Genomic DNA, 22,347 nt, shown 5'->3' with positions numbered 1-22,347 from the left:
TTGAAAAGAATCTGCACCCTGCTTGTGATCTGGGATCACAACCAGGGTAGTATGTTCACCCCATGTTCTCAGGGCAAGAAGGCACCTTAGAAGAGGAGCTCATCAGTACCTCACAGGGACCTCTGTGCCAAGAAACCTTCCCTCTCAAAGCTGTGGTCGGTCATCAAACATCAGCACCTATGATGTCCCCAGTACTTCAGGCACTGCGGCACCACTTGGCCGGCTCAGGTACCAATCCCAAATAGTCCAGACATCCCAAACCGTCAGAGGCAAAAGTTACTGCACTGGCAATAACAGTGGTGCCGTCGTCGGCACGATCTTTGGTGCTCTGGGTTCCAACGAAAACTTAGGCCCCTAAGCTGATGGCACCGGCACACCCCTTGGCACTGGATCCAACGGCTCCAGCAGTGCCTTTGAAGTCTGTGGTACTGATGGCACCTATGAGGACTTTAGCACTGCCAGCAGCAACCAGGGCTTTGGCACCAATCGTATCTTTGGTGCCGCAGACCTACCAATATTCTCTCCCTTGAGCACCGACCACTCCATCGGCACCATATATTCCTACATTTGGAGACACTGGCAGCACTGTTGCTTTGCGTGCAGCACTCAGACCTAGCTGTTACATCTGCTGCACAACAAGGGGACTAGTTTTCAGCCCTCAACCTTCAGGATGCTTACTGTCATGTCCTATTACGTTCTGCATGGGGAGATTCCTGCACTTCATGGTAGGCGCAGACCACTATCAATATTCAGTCCTATCCTTCAGTCTGTCCACAGCACCAAGTTTTTTTTCAACATGCTGGCCATAGTCACTGCTCTCATTCACATTACGGGGATCATTATTTTTCTTATCTCAGCCACTGCTTTCTTGAGGCTACATCACAGACCAAGGCAATTTACATAACTGCAACAACCATATAGTGTTTTCAGAAGCTTGGTCTCTGGAGAGACGTAGAAGTTGACTATCCATCCCTCACAGGTCACAGTTTATCAGAGCCTGCTTAGACTCCACTTCGGCATGAGCCTACTTACCTCACAACAGGTTTCTCACTATCCAAATCTAGTCACATAACTTTTTTTCCTCCCATAGTATGGCTAGGGACTGCTTAGACCTTCTGAGTCATGGCAGCCACTACCTTTGTGGTTTCACAAGCTCACCTAGAAATGTGCTTCCTACAGATCTGGTTTTCCACTGTCTACAAGCCTCCTAGGCATCCCATGTCGCTTCAGCTCACTATACCTCACAACATCAAAGCATCCCCCCTCTGGTGGACCAAACAATCCAATATGTGCTTGAGTGTTCCATTTCTCCCTCAGTCCCCTCATGCACAATCACTACACACTCCTCTCGCGCAGGCTGGGGAGCTCATCTTCGCGAGAAACTGTTCAGCGTTTATGATCTCCCCAAGAGATTTTTTTTTTACACATAAACTTGTTAGAACTTTGTGCTATACGTAATGCCTGCTGACATTTCTTGCTCTCCCCTCCCCCCCCCCCCCCATTGCCAACAAACACATGCGGGTCCTTACAAACAATAGTGTCTGTGTTTGCTGTGTCCGCTGGCAAGAGAGGGGTAGGTCTTGATCCCTATGGGCCAACGTCATAAAACTGGAATTTTTTGCATTGCCCACAAAATCCACCTCTCTGCAGTTCATATACAGGGTGTCAGTAATGTGACAGCAGGTGCTCTCAGCAGATACTTTCCCTAGCACCATGAAAGTGTGCTCAATGCTTCTGTGGTTCGTTTCCTCTTCTGCAGGTAGTCATCTAACAAGCCTGTTCACAACACCTTTCAATAACAAATGCAAATGTTTTTTTCACTAGAGCGGCCATTGGGATGGGCTTGCTCAGAGATGCCTTCCTCATTTCATGGAAATCGCGCTTTGCTACACTTTTCCCCAATACCACTTCTGGCCAAAGTTGAGCAGAAGATCAGGATAGATAAGGCAAGAATCATATTTATAGCCCCCGCCTGCCTGAGACAGCTGTGCTATCCTTCCTGCTCAGGATGTCTTCACTCCAGTCACACTTCCTCTCAATCACAATCTCCTCATCCTGGATCAGACAACACAAACTTCCCCAGACCTATGTAAGCTGCACCTAATAGCATGACTCCTCCATGGCTCTTACATTGTGAACTAGCGTTTTCTGAGAGCATATGCACAATCCTTATCCATAGTAGCAAGGAGTCTACCCATGCGTCTTACGCCTACAATTGGAAGCACTTCTCAGCATCGTACATCTCAAAAGGGCAGGAGCCAGTATCAGTGCCCCTGCCATTCATCTGGACTATTTCCTTAGTCTCAAACAAGCATCGCTTTTGCTCAGTTCCATCAGGGTACACCTAGTGGCCATCACAGCCTTTCACCACAAAATTGAGGGATAGTCTGTTTTTGTGCACCCAACAACCAAGAGATTCTTGAAAGGGCTGCTCCTCTTCCACCTGGATGTCACACAGCCTGTACCTCTGTGGGACCTTGGTTTAGTGTTATGGGCCCTAACCAGACCACCCTTTGACCTCTCACTTGCGGCTTATTTTCACATCTCTCCATGAAAATTGCCATTCTGGTTGCCATCACATCAGCTCGTCACATTGGGGACTTGGCTACATTTGTGGCCGATCTACTCTTCACAATATTTCACACAGACACAGTTACTCTTCACACTCACCTGAAGTTCTTACCCAAGATTGCATCCTCTTTCCACATAAATGAACTGGTAAACTTACCTGTGTTTTTCACAAAGCCTCATGCAAAGACTTCTGTACACACACATGATGTTAGACGAGCTCTGGCCTTTTATATACGGAGGACTAAGATCTTCAGGAAAACCTTTTTGTAACTGTCTCCGAGCTAATGAAGAGTCAAGCCATATCGAAACAAAGACTGTCTTAAGTGGATCACAGATTGTTATACTGTGCTAAACCCTTAAGGATTTACAACCAACATTACATGTGACATCTCATTCTACTAGAGCGTCTCTTTGTGCACTGTGTCCCTTCACAATGTACATTTGCAAAAGTGGCTACCTGGGCATCACAACTTACCTTTGGTAAGCATTATGCGCTTTCCTGCCGAGTTAGAGTTGACATTTCTGTGAGCTCTGCAGTACTATCATCAGCTTTCTGTAATATTCCAAAGCCATAGCCACCACAGGGCAAAAACGTTTGTTAGTCACCAGACGTAGAACATCCACAGAGACATCCCTTGAAGTCCACTTACTGCACTAGGTGAGTTACCTTCCTTTGCACGGCTACAAATGTCTAGCTATTAAAGATTTAACCAGCCCTTTAAAACATTGGTTTGTTTTTTTCATCACATGCAGAAGTGAATCTCAAAAGTTCATTGTGTATCAGTTAATTTTTGTTGTTGTTCTGAATTTGCCTTCTAATTTCATTAAGGTACACTTATTTTCATACTGTATGACAAGGTGAAAACAGAATGAACGGTTTTCACTGTTTCCTTCAAAACTTTTAAACAGTTTAATTAGGTTGGTTTCATCTCTGTATTTGACATATTTTTAATAATGACCAAGCTTTTTCCTCCCCTGTGGTAGTTTTAAGAAGTGAAGTAAAAATATTTATGAAGGGATATGCTGCTTTTCATAAATTGCATTATGGTGTTGTAGGTGGTACATCTGCCTGCTGAAACAATGCGGATAGTACTGGAACGTTGCTACAATGACTTGCGTATTCTCAATGTGGGCAACAAAACACTGAAAGCAGAAGGCTTTTTTAGAAGTAATAAGGTAAGATTTCTTGTTCTTAAAGCATTCTTTTTTAATATATTTGTAACCATTACTTAGACTTTTCTTCCATTTCCAATATTTATGTAAAAAAGCTGGCAATATCGTTTACTTTATGGTTTTTCTTCAGCTCAAAATCCCTTCTCTCTTTAAGGAAACCTCACAAATTTTGTATTGTTAAGAGAGTTATATAACACCAGATGGATAGGACAAGGTTGAGCAGTTTCAGTATTCATCAGTCTCGCTGATATCTGAAGTTCAACATTAGTGCTAGGATTTTATGATTAAGGCATCGGAGGCAGTATATTGCTCATAGACTAATATAATTTGTATCAAGTTTCTGGACCAATATATGTGCTCCTGGCATGTGAGTTCCTTCGGAACTTAAACCCAAACAAACAAACCTACCAGTTCTTACAATCTGGTAGCCATAATCAGTGTATCTGCAGTAAATATTTCCAACAGTAGTTTCATAGTGCAGGTGAGAACTTGAATAATTTTGTACTTCAACATATGTAGCCGTGTCAGGCATTTACTCTTGGTTATCTGATCACACTGGGCATTTTTTCCATTAATTATTTTCTGTCTTTGAGGCGTGGGGTCAAGAATGTTTTACTGTTAGGATACTTTACTACATAGGAATATTGCATCTGAATCAGCAGGTGTTTGTGGGAGTCTTGTATTTCACTGTAGCTGAGCAAAAGAATAGTATTGATAAGATGAGTTTCCAGGAAAGCCTTTTCATATGAGAGAACCTTAATAAATTATGGCATCTTTTGAGGAAGGGGAAACAGGAATTTACCTCCCACCAAAACAACCCTTGATTTTAAAGATACAAATAACCTTTTATATCAGCCATGCATATATTTAAAGGCTTTCATTTTCTTAAGCAATATCATAAATTTACATAAGAGACCTAGGGTCTGTCTTCCGAAAGGATCTTAACCTTGACTTATTCACAAAAAAAGTATTACAATTGTTAAGTGCTAGCAGTATCTAGGTGGTGTGACTTACTCTGTATACTTGCTACCCTTCTGGATGCAGAAGAGTGATTTTTAAAATTTGGCCTACAAAATATCAGTCATCAAATAGTGCTGGTAGGGGCCCTGTCCACCTATTTACAATTTACTTGTACAGGCAGTCCTCGGGTTACATGAATCCGACTTGCATCGGATCCCTACTTACAAACGGGGTGAGGCAACCCCGCACTAGCTGCTTCCCCCCAGCAGACCAGGGAGACGCGGAGCAGCTTTTCTCAGCAGACATCTCAGCTTGAGAATAAAGGACTGAGGGAAGTGAGGTGTGGGAGAATAAAACTGAGCTCTGGAGCAATGTTTGGCTAGAGTTTCCCCTACAATATGTACCAGTTCCGACTTACACACAAATTCAACTTAAGAACAAACCTACAGTCCCTATCTTGTATGTAACCCGGGGACTGCCTGTAATCTTAGTATGGTTTAATATATGCAAAACTAAATTGTTTTGCTTTCAAAGTGGCTGTTAAGCTAGCTATTCTTTATTAAGTCTCTTCTAGAACTGGGATTTAAAAAATGGATTGGAATAATTTGTATATTGTCATTATTCCAGTGTGTTCTGGACGCTTGTATTTTGTATGTTGCTGCCTATACTAAAAGTAACATAGCAATGTAGTATAATTATATTACTGTATGCTTAGGTATTTGTTGAAAGTTCAGAATCTTTGGATCGTCAGATGGCATATACGGACTCCCATTTGTGGAAGCTTTTGGATCGTCATGCAAACACAATTAGGCTGTATGTTTCATTGCCAGAACAATCTCCTGGGTCTCAATTTAAAAGGATAGCCAATCAAAAAGCCTGTGGAGATTCAGGCAATTTGGATGAAGACTGTGCAAGAGTAAAAGGACCTATTGCCAATATGAGATCTGTAGAGGCTATCCTGGAAGAAAGCACTGAAAAACTCAAAAGCTTGTCACTCCAACAAGAGCAGGATGGAGATAGTAGCAAAAGCACAGAAGCAAGTGACTTTGAAAACATTGAATCACCTTTGAATGAGGTAGACTCTTTAGCATCTGCAGAAAACAGAGAACTTGAAAACCAAATTCAGATTTCTGATCCAGAAAATTTCCAGTCGGAGGAACGGTCAGATTCTGATGTGAATAATGACCGAAGCACAAGTTCAGTGGACAGTGACATTCTTAGTTCTAGTCACAGCAGTGATACTTTGTGCAATGTGGACAACGCCCCGATCCCTTTGGGTAATGGACTTGATTCTCATAGTATCACAAGTAGTAGGAGATCTAAAGCAAATGAAGGAAAAAAAGAAACATGGGACACAGCAGAAGATGATTCTGGAACTGACAGTGAATATGACGAAAGTGGCAAGAGTAGGGAAGAAGCACAATACGTGTACTTCAAAGCAGAGCACTATGTTGCAGATGAAGGTTCAGGAGAAGGACAGAAATGTATGTATACTATTTTATTAAAAATGCCTTTAGTTCGTCCAGCTTTTAGCATGGAGTGAGACATTCTGTTAAAAAAATTAAAATTAGAATAAACCATTGAAGTACTCAGTTTTAACACTTTTTTCAAAATGCTTAACAGTATGACAGCAGTATATTTTCATGTTCACTTGCTAAGCCATGTTACAGTGATTTAGCTCTTGTAAGAAGTGAAATTTTCTAGTGAGCAACAAAATGACAGCCATAATTCTTCATTTTCTTGGAAATAGTATCTTGTATATTTTTCACTGCTATTGAGTTGTTTTTGAAAATTTTACACTTAGTCTCCCTCTGCCTCAGTTTACCATCTGTAAAGTGAGAACAGCGAAGTATTAGCTCACAGTGGTATTAGAGCATAAGCATATGGATGATTGTAAGACACACTGATGATATAGTGATTGGGGCCATAAAATATATCATATAGATAAAACATGAGTGGAGGCCTGCTCCATGACAGGCACTCTTAAGCATTACAACCATGAATAAGTATGTGGAAACATTTTGACAAATTAAATGGGCAAAATTTCATGTTAGTTTTGTAACACAAGGTTGGATTTTTGTTTTTCAGGGTTGATGGTGCATGTTGATAAAAGGATTACACTGTCTGCCTTCAAGCAACACCTGGAGCCCTTCGTTGGAGTACTGTCCTCTCACTTCAAGGTCTTTCGAGTCTATGCCAGCAATCAAGAGTTTGAGAGTGTTCGACTGAATGAGACACTTTCATCATTTTCTGATGACAATAAGGTTAGTCAAATGAGCTTTTGAATAACTGAAAACGTATACAATAGAACTGAACTTAGTTGGTTGATTGGCAACGTTTATGTTGGATGAAATTCGTTATCCTATTTCATTGCATCCCTGCTATATTTGTAGTGCTAACACAATATTAAAGAACTAGCTTTTGATTTTTAATATCCGTTCTCATGACTAATCTTTTTAATTGATAGATATCTATTAGACTTGGAAGAGCACTTAAGAAGGGGGAATACAGAGTCAAAGTATACCAGCTTTTGATAAACGATCCAGAAGTAAGTAACTTTATCTTTTAAAATCTTCTATAAAAGTAGTGTATGAAAACACCAAAATATGAGTAGTCTTAATTTTCCCAAAAAACCCTTACGGGTAAAATCTCTTAATTTTCACTTTTTACTCCATGCCTTCTTTTTCCTGAGAGCTTCCCTAATTACACAATTCACACTGAAAGAACTCTGAGATAGGTACTAGGGATGTCAGCGTTTGGTCGACTAGACAATTGATCAATAAGCCTAGGCTTATCTATCTTCATGACTACATGCATTTCCCTCTGGCAGCAAAAGTGGGGGGAGTAGGAGCTGATGTTGGGAGGAGCTGGCTTAAGGTTCCTTCTAGCACCAGCTCCATGGCGCTGCCTGCCCCCTCTCTCGTGCTGCTGCTGCCTCTATCAGAGGCAGCGGAGTGGGAGGCTGCTTCGCATCCCGTTGGAGCAGCCTCTGTCCCTGTGGACAGTGGCTGGGACCCCCTGTACACAATGGCTGCTGGACCTGGTGCAAGCTGGGACTGAGCAAGCCCGGCTCAGTCCCGGCTGAAGCCTGGTCCAGGAGCTACCCCTGCTGTGTCTCTGCAGTTTAAATGTTGTAGAAGCCAGCCTGTCCATCCGGTTCTTACTACATTTAAACAACAGAACTGCAACAAGGGAAGGAAGGGTAAGTCCCAGAGGCTTCCTCCCTTACTGACTGATCATGAAGTTGACAGAATATCCATTTACTCACTTCCTAACATCCCTATTTCAAATATGAACCTTTTTCTTAAATAGAGGAAGTCCTATGGAGGCAATACATATTGCATTAAAATCAAAGTATGGCACCAGTGTGGTGACAAGACACACTTTAAAAAAAAAGCTTTCCAAATAATTTTAATGTCCATATTTATTCTATTAGGAAAAAATAACCAAATGCCATCATTTTATATTGTATATCATGTCTGAAGTTTAATGAGGTAGTCAATATTTAACTCTTAACTACTTTGCCTTTGTTTCAGTGAAGTTTTTGGTTTGTGAATGAACTGGAAATAAGCTGCCATGAAAACTATTAAAGCACTCATGTGCATAGCCTGTTTTGAATCAGTTTAATTCCCTCTGGGGCAACTGGCATTGGCCACTTTCACAAGACAGGACACTGGGCTAGGTGGACCGTTAGTCTGACCCTGTATGGTGGTGATAGCTATCTTTGCACTAGACTTGTCTTGTAGTAGTGCTATAGATAAGTGACTGTCTTTAATAATACAATGAAGTACTCATTTGAGACTTAAGGACCATTAAATAGCTGTTTAAAAAGCTGTTATGTAGTTTAGCATCTTGCTCTCACAAAGTTCTCAGCTATCGCTTTCTAGGATGATGGGGATTGAACAAGTCTATAGCATTAATGAGAGATACTAATTTCCTTACTCTTTTTCTAAAGAAGCAATGCTAGCACTAATAGCTATATATTTTTTGTGTTCACAGCCATGCAAGTTTCTTTTAGATGCTGTTTTTGCTAAAGGAATGACTGTGCGTCAGTCAAAAGAGGAGCTACTTCCTCAACTCACGGAGCAATGTGGATTAGATCTTACTATTGACAGGTAAAGAACATACATTTAAGATTAAAACTGCTTTTTTTTTTAAATACAACTAAAAGTACATCTGTTTGTGTACCTTAGAAAAAGCCAAAAGGACCTTCTACAAATATTAGGAGATTTTTTCTCCTTTATGGGAGAAATTATTAATATAATCAGTCCCTGCTGTGGTTCTTTGTTTTGTTTTTGTTTCTTTGGTGTTTTGTTTTGTTTTTTGATGGATGGTTGAAAGGTGATCAGTTATTGTGTTGTCTGAGCCAAAGTGGAAATATAAAAGATTAATTTGTGGTGATAAATTTCTAGCCTCTATTCCTTCTGGAAAGATTGAGGCAGTGCTGTTTAAATGGAAATGTCTTTGATCTCTGTGTTAGGTCTGTTTGCACTTCTAACCTGTGACCGTGGGATTCCCTGTTAGGTATGTTTCAGATAATAGCACCTGTCTAAAATCAGAAAAGGGAAGAAAAGAAAAACACTTCACAATAAAAAATGCTGTTCTGTGGCAGTGCTAGAACTTGTTGCCTCTTCTGGTTTTTCATACACTTTAATCTTTTGCCTCAAGGCTAGAAGAGATCTGTAAGATGAGCCATGTGATCAAACATGTGCTTTAAGTGTCTCTCTCAAAAAATGTTTTTAGTGTGGAAAAACTGTGGGTAAACTTTGGGGGGATAGCACTACATTTTTTTCCAATTCATGCTGTAGAAGCCATTCTTTCTTCCTACTTATAAGGCATCCCTGCATTGGCCAAATGCAATCAAGTTCCATGTTCTCCTGAACATATGTGCTTCTGTAAAACAAGTACAATCCTTCCTAGAGCTACTCTCGTATAAGGCAATTTTGCAATGTCTTCTTTTCAGGGGCAAGGTTTCAGAAGCCATAATTTCTGAGTAATCCACCTACATATGAGATGCTCCAGCTTTTTGTATCTATATTAGATTTCACATGGTATTTGATTTATGAACTTTAAAAAGTTGCCTCTATTCTCTCTCAAAATCTGGCAGTTCATAGTAGAGCACCAGTTGCATAACATTTTAAACTGCTGTATTTACAGTAAGATCCATTGAAATTCTACTGAGCACATCACCTTTCTGAGAGCTGGAAGGCATACTTCAAGCAGCTTAAATGTAGCCACAAAATAAACAATTTTCCTTAAGACCAGCTTGCTGGCTAAAATTAGAATTATGTTCTACATAGACCATTGGTCCCCAAGCCAGCAATTTCAGAGTTTTCTCAGATATTTAATAGCTGAAGATTGAAGCCACACTATTACAGTGATTCTCAACCAGTGGTACGAGTACCCTAAGGAGTACTTGAGGAAAGTCTGGAGGGTACATCAACCCAACTGAAATTTGGAGAAAACTGAATTTTTGTTTCAAGTTTTACAGAGCTTTATTATTTTTGTACTTTATACCCAAAAATTTCATCCCCTGCCCAGCTACAATTAAGTTGTTAAAACAAACGTGTTGCAATGGTAGAAAAAAAGATGGTGTGTCTGAAAACTAGGTACTGGGGGTACTCTCTTTTTTTCTTTTTTTTTTTTAAAGGGGGTACTTCATTACAAAGGTTGAGAAACACAGCACTAGTACATACGCAAGGTTCCTGAGTATGTACTCAGTCAATTAGCCTCTGCTACTTTGGCTTTACTTACCTTTTAACGAATTGACTCATTCAAAGCTAGCTTGAGTATACTACAGTCATGACACCAACTGCAGTGTAAACACACTTTAAATGTCATGGATTTTGAGACCTCTTTCTCCAGGGCTCAAAAATAAAAATTGTCACTGCATCTATGGCTAGTGTTCAGTTGATATCAGTGAACAAAATCTTTGTGTTTTCTTAAATCTGTTTATAGGTTTCGCCTACGGAAGAAAACCTGGAAGAACCCAGGCACTGTGTTTCTGGATTATCATGTCTATGAAGAAGATATTAATATTTCAAGCAACTGGGAGGTCTTCTTAGAAATACTTGACGGTAATAACAATACATTATGAGGAAAAAGGTAGAGCCCTAACATTTTGAGAGTTAAAGAACATGAAAACGGCCATACTGGGTCAGACCAAAGATCCATCTAGCCCAGTATCCTGTCTGCTGACAGTGGCCAGTGCCAGGTGTTCCAGAGGGAGTTAATCGAACAGGTAATCCTCATGTGATCTCTCCCCTGTTCTTCTTCGAGTGGCCCCGTGGGTGCCTCCACTCTAGGTGTCGGGTCCGTCCCGGCGCCGCTGGTCGGAAGATTTCAGAGCTGTCTTCGGCCGGTCTGCGCATGCCCCCTGCAGCGCGCAGCTTTCGCGCCTTTGATCACGAGCGCAGACCGGCCCCCCCACCAGTTCTTCTCAGCCCCAGGTTGCTGGCGGTGCTTCGTGATCTCCTCAGAGCAAATCCTGTCAGAAAGACTTTGTAAATTAGTTTTTATTAGATAGTTAGTTACCTGTTAACTAGTTAGTTAGTTCAAAAAAACAAAAACAAAAACAAAAAAGAAAAAAAGACAGACAGACATTTTCTGGGCAATTTCTGCCTAGGTTTGCCTAGGTAACTGAATCATGCCTGGGACACCAGGATTCAAAAGGTGCTCCCAGTGCAAAGAGGCTATGCCAACCTCAGACGGACACACAGTATGTGTCAGTTGTTTAGGGGAGTCCCATGTACCCCAAAAATGCATCCATTGCCTGAAGTTAACCCCGCGGGCGCGCAGGGACAGGGATCTCTGGCTCAAGCTCCTCCTTTGCGACAAGGCTCTTCAGCCAGCACAAACTACACAGGAGCAAACAGCTGCTCCAAAGAGAAGGGCGCTATCCCCAGGGGTGCCTAAAACAAAAAAGAAAAAGGCGTCTCTCGCCCGCTCGCTCCCCGCTGTCCCCCTGCCGCGGGTGAGCCAGGACAAGTCGGAGGCGAGACCGGCATCTAAAACGCTTCCCCGGTCTGTGGCAGAACCAGCAAAGCCGCGCACAGATTTGGCTTCTGAAGCAGCTGCCCCTACTCATAGGGAGCATGTATGGACCAGAACCCCTTCGGGAGATAAGCTGGCCATGCCGCTAATGCCACCAACGATGCCGCCTGACAGGAAACTGTCCCCGCAGCAGCAGGATGAGTCAGAAGTGGCAACGGGGTCGGGACTGCTGAGAGAGGCATCCCCGACCCCTCCACAGGAGCGAGCACTGGCCGCTCCAGAGAAGACACAGCGGCACCGGGAGACCACGGCTCACCGCGCAGTGCCGACAGGGCGGATGGCACTGCAAGAGAGAAATTCCCCCGGAGCACCCCCGGTGCCATGGGAGAGCACTCGCTCCCTGCCGAGGGAGATCATTAACTCGGGGCCGAGAGCTGCTCAGTCCTCCCACCCCTCGGCACCGAGATTACAATCTCTGCCTTCAAGGCATTCTCAGCCGGCGTACGCTGAGCATAACTATGGCAACACAGCAGGAAACCTGACAGCTGCCCAGGAGTCCCGGGCAGCTGTTCCTACTAAGACAGCAAGGAAATCAGCACCTAGGTACTATTCCAGGTCACCTTCACTGTACTTCTCACCGGAGCCTTCCCCTCCTGCATGTCAGTCAGACAGGGGGGCTTATTCCTCCGCGTATAATAGCGATCATAGACGCTCCTGCTCGAATTACTCTTATAGAGGTGGCTCTCCGCATAGATCTCGCCAACCAACTCTCCTACCAGATCATATCGGAACAGGCACAACAGCAGATATACATCAAGGAGATCATCTCCTGACTGATTATCATACTCACAGGAGTTATCATGCCCCTATAAGGAAGGGCACATCACACTCCCATTCCCACTCTTGCTGTTGCCACCAGCCCTATCATAGATGGGCTTCACCGCATGCCCCTGAATATCAGACTTCAATCACCGAAACCGCCCCTTCCCATGGCACCCTCAATATCAGTCCTCTCTGACCCGGAGGAGGGTCAAATTTTGGATACAGGCAAGCACACGCCTGCAGCTTCCCTTGGGGATGTCCAATCACCCTCCCCAGATGACACAGTTTTCATGGGGGATCCTTCACCACTGGATGATACCTGTGAATTCCAAGACCTATTCAAGAGGGTGGCACGGTCACAGGAAGTTGAACTAACGGATGTGCAAGCGAAACAACATAAGTTGTGGAAGAACTTACACCCTAGGCATCAATCCAGAGTGGCCTTACCGCTAGACGAGGCAATTCTAGAGTCGGCTGCAGAGATCTGGAACACGCCAGCTTCAGTTACCCCATCGTGTAAAAGGGCGGAGAAAAGATACTTCATAGCAGCAAAAGGGGCAGAGTTCCTGTTCACACACCCCCAGCCAAATTCACTGGTGGTGGACGCAGCCTTGCAGAGAGCAAAGAACCCACAGGTCAGAAATTCAGCAGCTGACAAGGATGCAAAAAAGCTAGACACCTTTGGACGGAAGGTGTATTCTTCATCCACACTGCTCCTGCGTATCGCTAATTATGCGGCTCTTGTCCAATCATAGCTTCGATAACATTGCAAGATTGACGGAAATTGCACAACGAATCTCCGAGGCCGATAGGGTTCTCCTCCGTGAGATAATTCAAGAGGGATATGCGTGTGCCAGAGCAGGTCTGCAAATTGCCAGTGACATGGCTGACACAGCGGCACGAACAGTTGCTACGGCAGTATCCATGCGAAGGGCCTCATGGCTAGCAACAGCCGCAGTACCTAGAGAGTTACAATCCAAGGTGGAAGACCTCCCATTCGATAGGATTAAGCTCTTCACGGAAAAAACGGATGACGTACTCCGTACAGAGAAGGACTCGCGAACAACCTTACGTACTCTCGGAATGTACGTCCCACCTTTCCGCCGCAGACAATATTTTCCGTTCCAAAAATCGTATGACTATCAATTCCGGAGACAACAAAACCGTCCTTATGATAAAGGTCATTCTAGGCAGAAACCACAGCGCAGACGTCCTCACCCGACTAAAGTGAACAATGCCGGGGCGCCCAAACAGCAGGTTTGACTCCCATGTCGAGGGCGTGCTGAACACTCCAATCGTTGCCAGAGATGCCAAGCCCATTTTTCATCAGACTGCCACCCTATTATCATCAATGGGCTGCTGTAACATCAGACAAATGGGTGTTGGAGGTGATAAGATCCGGTCGCACCATCCCATTCACATCCCTCCCTCCCTCCTACCACCCCACCATCCCCGTCCCTTTTCAGGGACCCTTCTCATGAGGACCTTCTGCAACAAGAGGCCCATCGCCTACTATCTATCGGGGCGATAGAGAAGGTCCCAGAGGACTTCAGAGGAAAAGGGTTCTATTCACGTTATTTCCTAACGCAAAAGAAAACGGGAGGATGGAGACCTATTCTGGATCTGCGCCAGTTGAATCACTACCTCAGAAAACAGCGATTCAAAATGATGACACTCACGACGATCATCCCAGTTCTGGACAACAACGATTGGTTCGTGGCCCTCGACCTACAGGATGTGTACTTTCATATAACAATACATCCTGCACACAGACGATTCCTGCACTTCATCATAAAGGACGAGCATTTCCAATATCGTGTCCTCCCATTCGGTCTGGCTTTGGCTCCACGGGTATTCTCAAAGACCCTCGCAGTCGTTGCGGCGCACCTCCGGCAAATGCGAGTCATCATATTCCCTTATCTGGATGACTGTTTGATAAAGGGCACATCGCAGGAAGAAACATCCCTTATGGTCACAACGGTCAGATGAGTGTTCGACTCTCTAGGACTGATTGTGAACGAGTCGAAATCGACCCCCACTCCAACGCAGAACATACAGTTCATAGGGGCAGTTCTCGACTCAAAGACTGCAAGAGCCTATTTATCGCCTGGAATCTGTCCTTCGGTAAAGGACCTGGTCACTCTACTAGGCAAGGGCCCAGTAGTCTCAGTACATACCTGTCTGCGTCTCCTGGGCCACATGGCTGTGGCCACGTTTGTCGTTCCCCATGCACGCCTCCACCTCAGAAACCTGCAACACTGGCTGTCAATGGTGTATGTGCCGGGAAGACACGACATTCACAAACAAGTTTTTCCTCCGCTCCACGTTCACGCGTCTCTGCGCTGGTGGACCAAGGCATCAAACATTCTCGTGGGAATGCCTTTCCACAGACCAGTCCCATCGATACAGCTGACGTCGGACGCCTCCCTCATCGGATGGGGTGCACACATGGGCGACGAACGCATACAAGGTCGCTGGTCTCCCGCCGAGAGGCGTCTACATATCAACAGACGAGTTGCATGCAATATTCCTGGCATGCAAACACTTCCGTACTCACCTGAAGGGCAAGACAGTCAAAGTGTTTACAGACAACATGGCAGCGATGTATTACCTAAACAGACAAGGCGGAGCGAGGTCACATTCCCTATGCACAGAAGCGGTATGGTGCTGGAACTGGTGCATAAGGAACAATATCATCATAGCAGCATCCTACTTACCTGGCATAGCCAATGTCATTGCCGACTCCCTAAGCAGGCGCTTTCCCGTCGACCACGAGTGGGAGATGAGGCAAGATGTGATTCAGGACGTCTTCAACAGATGGGGCACCCCCCTGGTAGATCTGTTTGCGACGGCCTCCAACAAGAAGTGTCGCCTGTTCTGTTCCAGAGCAGGGATCGGCAAGGGATCACTAGGCGATGCACTACTAACCAGCTGGAAGAAATCGCTACTGTACGCGTTCCCTCCAATAGTTCTCATTCCCAGAACACTGGAAAAGATCAGAACGGAGGCAGCAACGGTGATTCTGATAGCACCGGCCTGGCCCAGGCAAGCTTGGTATCCGTTCTTGCACAGGATGTCTCTACGGCCTCCGTGGCCTCTGCCTTTACACCAGAACCTTCTCTCCCAAGAACGGGGTTCTCTGCTACATCCCAAGCTGGAGACGCTACATCTGACAGCATGGCTCCTGACTGGCTCGAACAAGATGAGAACCTTTGCTCACAGCAGGTCAAGTCCATTCTAATTCATAGTAGAAAGGATTCAACAAGACGCACTTACCTCGCTAAATGGCGCAGATACTCGGCTTGGTGCCTTCAAAACAACGTCCAACCGCTGTCCGCTCCATTATACCAGGTCCTCGATTACATGCTGCACTTGCGGGATTCAAAACTCTCGCTGGCATCCCTCCGTGTTCATCTATCGGCCATCAGTGCATTCCATTCCCCAATACGGGGGTTCTCATTGTTTTCACATCCGACCACCAAGCGATTCCTCAAGGGTCTAAATAATATAAGTCCACCTCGGAGACCTCCTCCACTGTCGTGGAATTTGGACTTAGTTCTTGAAACACTTATGTTTCCCCCATTTGAACCACTTGCATCCGTAGCACTACAGATGCTGACTATGAAGACTGCTTTCCTGCTCGCAATTACATCAGCGCGCAGAGTCAGTGAGTTAGGAGCGATGATGTCGACTCCCCCGTTCACGTTGTTTTCAAAAGAATCAGTGACGCTACGGTTGCACCCGGCGTTCACCCCTAAGATCTCCTCGTCGTTCCACATCAACGAACCAATTGTACTTCCTTCTTTTTATCCAAAGCCACATGCCTCAAAGAAGGAGGCCATGCTTCATACACTGGATGTCAGGCGTGCCCTTGCCTTCTACATAGACAGAACCAGACAATGGCGCCGAACAGATAAGCTTTTGGTATCAACAGCGCAGCGATCCAAAGGACAGCCAACGCATAGCTAGGCTTATCTCCCTCTGCGTAACCTGGTGTCACGCTATTCGTAACAGACTGTTGCCCTCCAATCCACGAGCACATTCAACTAGGGCAGTAGCAACCTCTACGGCCTTTTCCAGGGGAGTTCCCCTGGCATATATCTGTAGAGCCGCTACTTGGGCTTCAAGTACTTCCTTTATGAGACATTATGCCATAGTGCAACGATGGGCGTCAGACCACGCGGTGGCTTCCGCAGTCCTGTCTTCTACAGGCAATAATTAATTGACCCGGAGCACTGGTGTCCCGGTTACTGCTATACAGTCACCTAGAGTGGAGCACCCACGGGGCCACTCGAAGAAGAAGAACAAGTTACCCTGTGTAGTAACGCTGGTTCTTCGAGATGTGCCCCGTGGGTGCTCCACGACCCGCCCTCCTCCCCGCTCCGAGTCTCCCCCTTTGATTTATCTTTCAGGAACCGAGCGGTGAGAGGAACTGGCGGGGGGGCCGGTCTGCGCTCGTGATCAAAGGCACGAAAGCCGCGCGCTGCAGGGGGCATGTGCAGACCGGCCGAAGACGGCTCTGAAAGCTTCCGACCAGCGGCGCCGGGATGGACCCGCCACCTAGAGTGGAGCACCCACGGGGCACATCTCGAAGAATCCGCGTTACTACACAGGGTGAGTAACTTGTTCTTACTCAACTCTAGAGAAACCGAGGCTAGGGATACCATTCCTACCCTGAATAAATGCATCCTAGAATATTCAAGGAGCTGATAGAGGAAGTATGATTCTTTTGCTATCATCTTTGAAAAATCATGGAAGATGGAAAAGATTCCAGAAGACTGGAAAAGGTCAAATACAGTGCCCATCTATAAAAAGGGAAATAAGAACAAACCAGGAAACTACAGACCAGTCAATTTAACTTCTATGCCAGGGAAGATAATGGAACAAGTAATTAAGGAATTCATCTGCAAACACTTAGAAGATAATAAGGTGATAACAGCCAGCATGGATTTGTAAAGAACAAATCATGTCAACCCAGTCTGATAGCTTCGTTTGATAGGAAAATGAGTCTTGTGAATAAGGGAGAAGTGGTGGACATGGTATACCTAGACTGTAGTAAGGCATTTGATGCAGTCTCGCATGACCTTATCAATATCTAAATTGTTTACTAAGTAAATATAACTTAGATGGGGCTACTATAAGATGGGTTCATAACTAGCTGGATACCCATTCTCGGAGAGTAGTTATTAACGGTTCACTGGAAGGGCTTACCAAGTGGGGTTCTGCATGGGGTCTGTTTTGGGACCAGTTCTGTTCAATATCTTCATCAACAATTTAGATATTGGCATAGAGAGTACGCTTATTAACTTTGCAGATGATGCGCTGCTGAGAGGGGTTGCAGCTGCTTTGGAGGATAGGGTCATAATTAAAAATGATCTGGACGAACTACATTAATGGACTGAGGTAAATTGGATGAAGTTTAATAAGGACAAATGCAAAATACTCCACTTAGGAAGGTATCAGAGCGGTAGCCATGTTAGTCTGAATCTGCAAAAGTGGCGAGGAGTCCTGTGGCACCTTATAGACTAACACTTCGGTTAGTCTATAAGGTGCCACAGGACTCCTCACCACTTAGGAAGGAATGCATACAGAAAGGGAAGCAACTGTCTTGGAAGGAGTACTGCAGAAAAAGATCTAGGGGGTCATTGTGGACCACAAGCTAAATGAGTCAACAGTGTAACGCTGTTGCCAAAAAGGAAACATGATTCTGGGATGCATTAACAGGAGTGTTGTGAGCAAGACATAAGAAGTCATTCTTCCGTTCTACTCTGCGCTGGTTAGGCCTCAGCAGGATTATTGTGTCCAGTTCTGGGCATCACATTTCAAGAAAGATGTGGAAGACTTGGAGAGAGTCCAGAGAAAAACAACAAGAATGATTAACGGTCTAAAGGAACATGACCTATGAAGGAAGACTAAAAGAATTGGACTTTAGATTGGAAAGGAGAAGACTGAGAGGGGACATGGTAGTGATTTTCAGGTATCTAAAAGGGTGTCACAAGGAGGAGGGGGAGAAATTGTTCTCCTTGACTTTTGAGGATAGGACAAGAAGCAATGGGTTTAAACTGCAGCAAGGGAGATTTAGGTTGGACATTAGGAAAAACTTCCTGTCAGGGTGGTTAAACACTGTAATAAATTGACTAAGGAGGTTGTGGAATCTCCATCTCTGGAGATATTTAAGAGCAGGTTAGACAGACAGACATCTATCAGGGATGGTCTAGATGGTACTGGGTCCTGCCATGAGGGCAGAGGAGTGTACTTGATGACCTCAAGGTCTCTTCCAGTTCTAGTGTTCTATGATACCCGTCCTGCCTAATAGCCATTGATGAACATTGTGACGGAGTGGGGGTACTGTCCACTCTTGTGGCCCTGGATCCACTCTAGTTTTGCATCCACTGGTTGCGGTGTTGTGGTGTGAGACCCCTATTGCCTTATGCTGGTCTGCAGAGACTGTGTGCAGTGCCCAGCGGGGGATGGTCCCTGAGGGGAGACATTTAGGCATGTCCCAGCTGCCTGACACCTAGGCTAGGTGGGGGCTATCTGAACAAAGCAAGAGGCGTGGCTGCCTGGGGGCTAAGCATTGAGTTGCTGGGAGCTGAGTCAGAGCAGACTTAAGTTCCGGACAAGGGGGTTCAGGGGCCTGTGAACCCTTTCCCCCCCAAGTGAACTAAGGCTGTCTGCCCTGGCCCGCAGGGCTTCAAACCTTGTGCGGCTTGTGCTAAGCCCATGCCGAGAGGAAACCCCCACCGCGAATGTCTTAAGTGCCTTGGGGAGTCTCATCTCACTGATTCCTGGAAGATCTGCCGGGGGTTCAAGCCTCGCACTAAGAGGGAATGGGATTCCCGCTTGAAACTGCTCCTGATGGAATCAGCGCTTCAGCTGATGCTTTCAGGGGACCTTTCGGTGCGTAATGCACCGGTGTCACTGCGGGGAAACCCATTCTAGCCCACCCCGCACCACAGCACCAAGGAGCTCAGCACCACTCCCAGTCCCTGGCACCAAAGAAGTTCAAGGACTCTAGAGGGAGGTTGCTGGGCAAGAAGGCGCATGGCGAGGGGCACCGATATAAGACGCCTTCGCATAGGGCCAGAAGCCTAGTGCCGGTCCCGGCACATCACCCCTTCACACTGGAGACGTTTGAGGTGGCTCAAGAGTTGATTGAGCTGACAACCTTGCCTCTGTGTCCCATCTCCTCCGAAGGGTCCTTGTCTTTGGCACCACAGGCATCGGGGGCACCAGTGTCGCCCAGGCCTCTAGGCACGTGGCCAACACCGGTAGAGTTGGGGGACCTACCGTTGTTGCCAGCATGGGACACGCGTAGCCTGTTTGAGTCGGTGTGGGGCGCACCATTATTGGCCCTACGCCTGGTGCGGACGGCAGCTTCATCTTCGGCACCGGCTTCAACACAGGCACCGCAATTTTCTGTGCCGTCGCTGTCGGCGTCTGCACCGTCCCAGTCCTTGTCACCGGCGCTCCCGGCACTGCCAGCGATGGTTCGAGCCCCAGGGTCGGTGCCGCCGTACCAGGCGACCTCTGGACAGGCGGTATGCATGTTGCCTCCTGTACACTCAGGCAAGCCTGAGTCCATGGCACATTTTAGGCCTGGGGTGATGCAAGACCAGCCTGCTGTGGCACCACTTTGGTCGGTTTCAGAGCTGTCATCTGAAACTGAGTTGCTCCATTCTCTGGGCTCGTCCCACTGGTCATCGTGGTACCGCTCTGACTCCCGGCACTGGGCGGTGCCCCCGGGTTTTGAGCAGACATGGGTGCCGCAGGTGCAGCAACCCTAGCCGTTCTGGACACCGTGGGCCTACCACCAGTGGCAGGGTCCACTTCCACCGTCTTGTCTGACCAATGGGTCTCGCAGACGCTCTACCTCATCAGCCTCCTTGTCTCGGCCCCCACCATTGCCCATGGAGGGCGATCTGCAGGGGCATGGCGTCTTGGAGAGGCTGCCTGTGGGGTCTTTGCAGCAGCCGTTGGAGTTGCAGCAGCCACCTCTGGCACTAGCTGTGTAAGACCAGCAAGTGGCAGGATGAGAGTCATCGGCGTCATCATCGCCTGATGAGGCTCTGGCGGCCCCGGCCCCTTCCAAGCCAGCTATGGATGCCAGGTTGCACCAGGAGATGCTCCACCGCATGGCGGAAAATTTGGTGGAGGCGGTTACTGAGGAGTCCAACCCCATGGTAGACATCCTCACTGAGGACGCCCCAGCTAAGCTGGCTCTGCCACTGAATAAGACAGTGGCAAAAATTATGAACACTTTGTGGCAAACTCTGGCTTCCATCTCCCCTACCCTCAAGGAGGTGAAGAGGAGATATTATGTTCCCCAGATGGAGCATAAGCACCTGTACTCGCATGCAGCGCCGGGTTCGATTGTGGTGCAGGCTGCACAAAAGGAGGGGCAGCCGCAGCCCCTCCCAAAGCAAAGGACCCCAAGCGTATGGACCTGATGAGTCGCAAGGTGTATGCCACTGGGGGAGTATAGCTCCACATTGCCAACCAGCAGGCAGTGCTCAGTCGGTACACATATAATACCTGGCAAGTGCTGGACAGGTTTCATGACTGACTGCCCCTGGAGGATAGGCAGGAGTTTTCGGCCCTCATTACGGAGGGTAGAACCATAGCCCGTACAGCCCTGCAGGCATCCCTTGATGCTGTGGACTTGGCCGCTGGGACCATGGCCTCGGGTGGTAATGCGGCGCAGTGCCTGGCTGCAGGTCTCAGGGATCCCGCAGGCCAGTGTACAGGACTTACCGTTCGATGGGAAGTCCCTCTTTGCGGAGAACACTGACTCCAGGCTTCAAAGCCTCAAGTACACCAGGTCCATGCTCAGGTCCTTGGGCATCCATACATCTGTTCCGCAGCGTAGGCAACTGCCGAGTAGGCCAGTGGCCAGACCTCCACCCCAGGCCCAGTGATTTGACTATTGGAGGCGGAGGCCTGGGGGGTTTCTGAGTGCGCAGGGCTCGAACACTCACTCTAGGCAGCGGCCATGGCCAGACGTGGGCAGAGGCGCTACCCAACCCCCTCCGCAGCAGTCTAAGCAGCCATTTTGAAGGCACGCCTGGGGACCGCATACTGACCCTCGAGATCTCCCCTCCCTTCGGGAACCGGTTGTCCCATTTTGTCTGGGCTTGGTTGGCCATCACTGAGGACAAATGGGTCCTGGATGTCATTTCCCGGGGGTATTCTATCACCTTTTTGGGTTCCCACCCTTCCCTCTCCCCCTCTCTGTCCGTCTCCAGGGCCCCATCCCACAGGGCCCTGCTCGAGCAGGAGGTCACCACACTAGGAGAAAGGAGCGGTGGAAAGGGTCCCCTCCTCTCTGGAGGGCAGGGGGTTTTACTGTGCTCCCCTTTGGACTCTCGATGGCACCAAGGGTGTTTACAAAGTGCATGGTGGTTGCTTACCTCAGGAGGCTGGGAGTTCAGGTGTTCCTCTACCTGGATGACTGGCTAATCGGGGCAGGTCAAGGGACCAGGTGATCGCCCACATAGGTTTCTCACAAGCCCTCTTCAATGGACTCAGTCTCGTCGTCAACGAGGAAAAGTCAAAACTAACACCGACCCAGGTCATAGAACTCGTGGGGGCCACCCTGGATGCCAGGGGGGACGTGCGTATCTCCTGGCATCCAGATTCCAGGCAATCGGGGGCTTGGTGGCCAACCTGCGGCGCTCCCCGCTGATGACTGCCCAGACATGTATGAGGCTTCTTGGCCACATGGCAGCCTGCACCTATGTAGTGCGACAAGCCAGGCTGAAACTCAGACCGCTTCAGGCACGGCCGGCGAGGTCGTTCGGCCAGGGCGAGATGGGACCAGATCCTGAC

The 22,347-nt window shown here is 46.9% G+C and overlaps 1 protein-coding gene across 5 annotated transcripts in view; it reads left to right on the top strand.

Annotated features, from left to right (window-relative positions):
* USP47 (ubiquitin specific peptidase 47) overlaps positions 1 to 22,347 on the top strand; it is a 172,948-nt gene that overhangs the window by 126,949 nt on the left and 23,652 nt on the right. For all 5 annotated transcript variants that reach the window (XM_075927892.1, XM_075927891.1, XM_075927890.1 and 2 more), the window contains 6 exons: positions 3,628 to 3,747; positions 5,420 to 6,188; positions 6,793 to 6,968; positions 7,172 to 7,252; positions 8,704 to 8,819; positions 10,663 to 10,781. In XM_075927892.1, coding sequence (XP_075784007.1) covers positions 3,628 to 3,747; positions 5,420 to 6,188; positions 6,793 to 6,968; positions 7,172 to 7,252; positions 8,704 to 8,819; positions 10,663 to 10,781 — 1,381 coding nt within the window. The remainder of the gene's footprint in view (positions 1 to 3,627; positions 3,748 to 5,419; positions 6,189 to 6,792; positions 6,969 to 7,171; positions 7,253 to 8,703; positions 8,820 to 10,662; positions 10,782 to 22,347) is intronic.

The sequence above is a fragment of the Pelodiscus sinensis genome, chromosome 4 (genome assembly GCF_049634645.1).
Source record: "Pelodiscus sinensis isolate JC-2024 chromosome 4, ASM4963464v1, whole genome shotgun sequence".
Lineage (NCBI taxonomy): Eukaryota > Metazoa > Chordata > Testudines > Trionychidae > Pelodiscus > Pelodiscus sinensis.
Note: the sequence above shows the minus strand (reverse complement) of the source record. Positions and strands in the feature narration are given on the sequence as shown.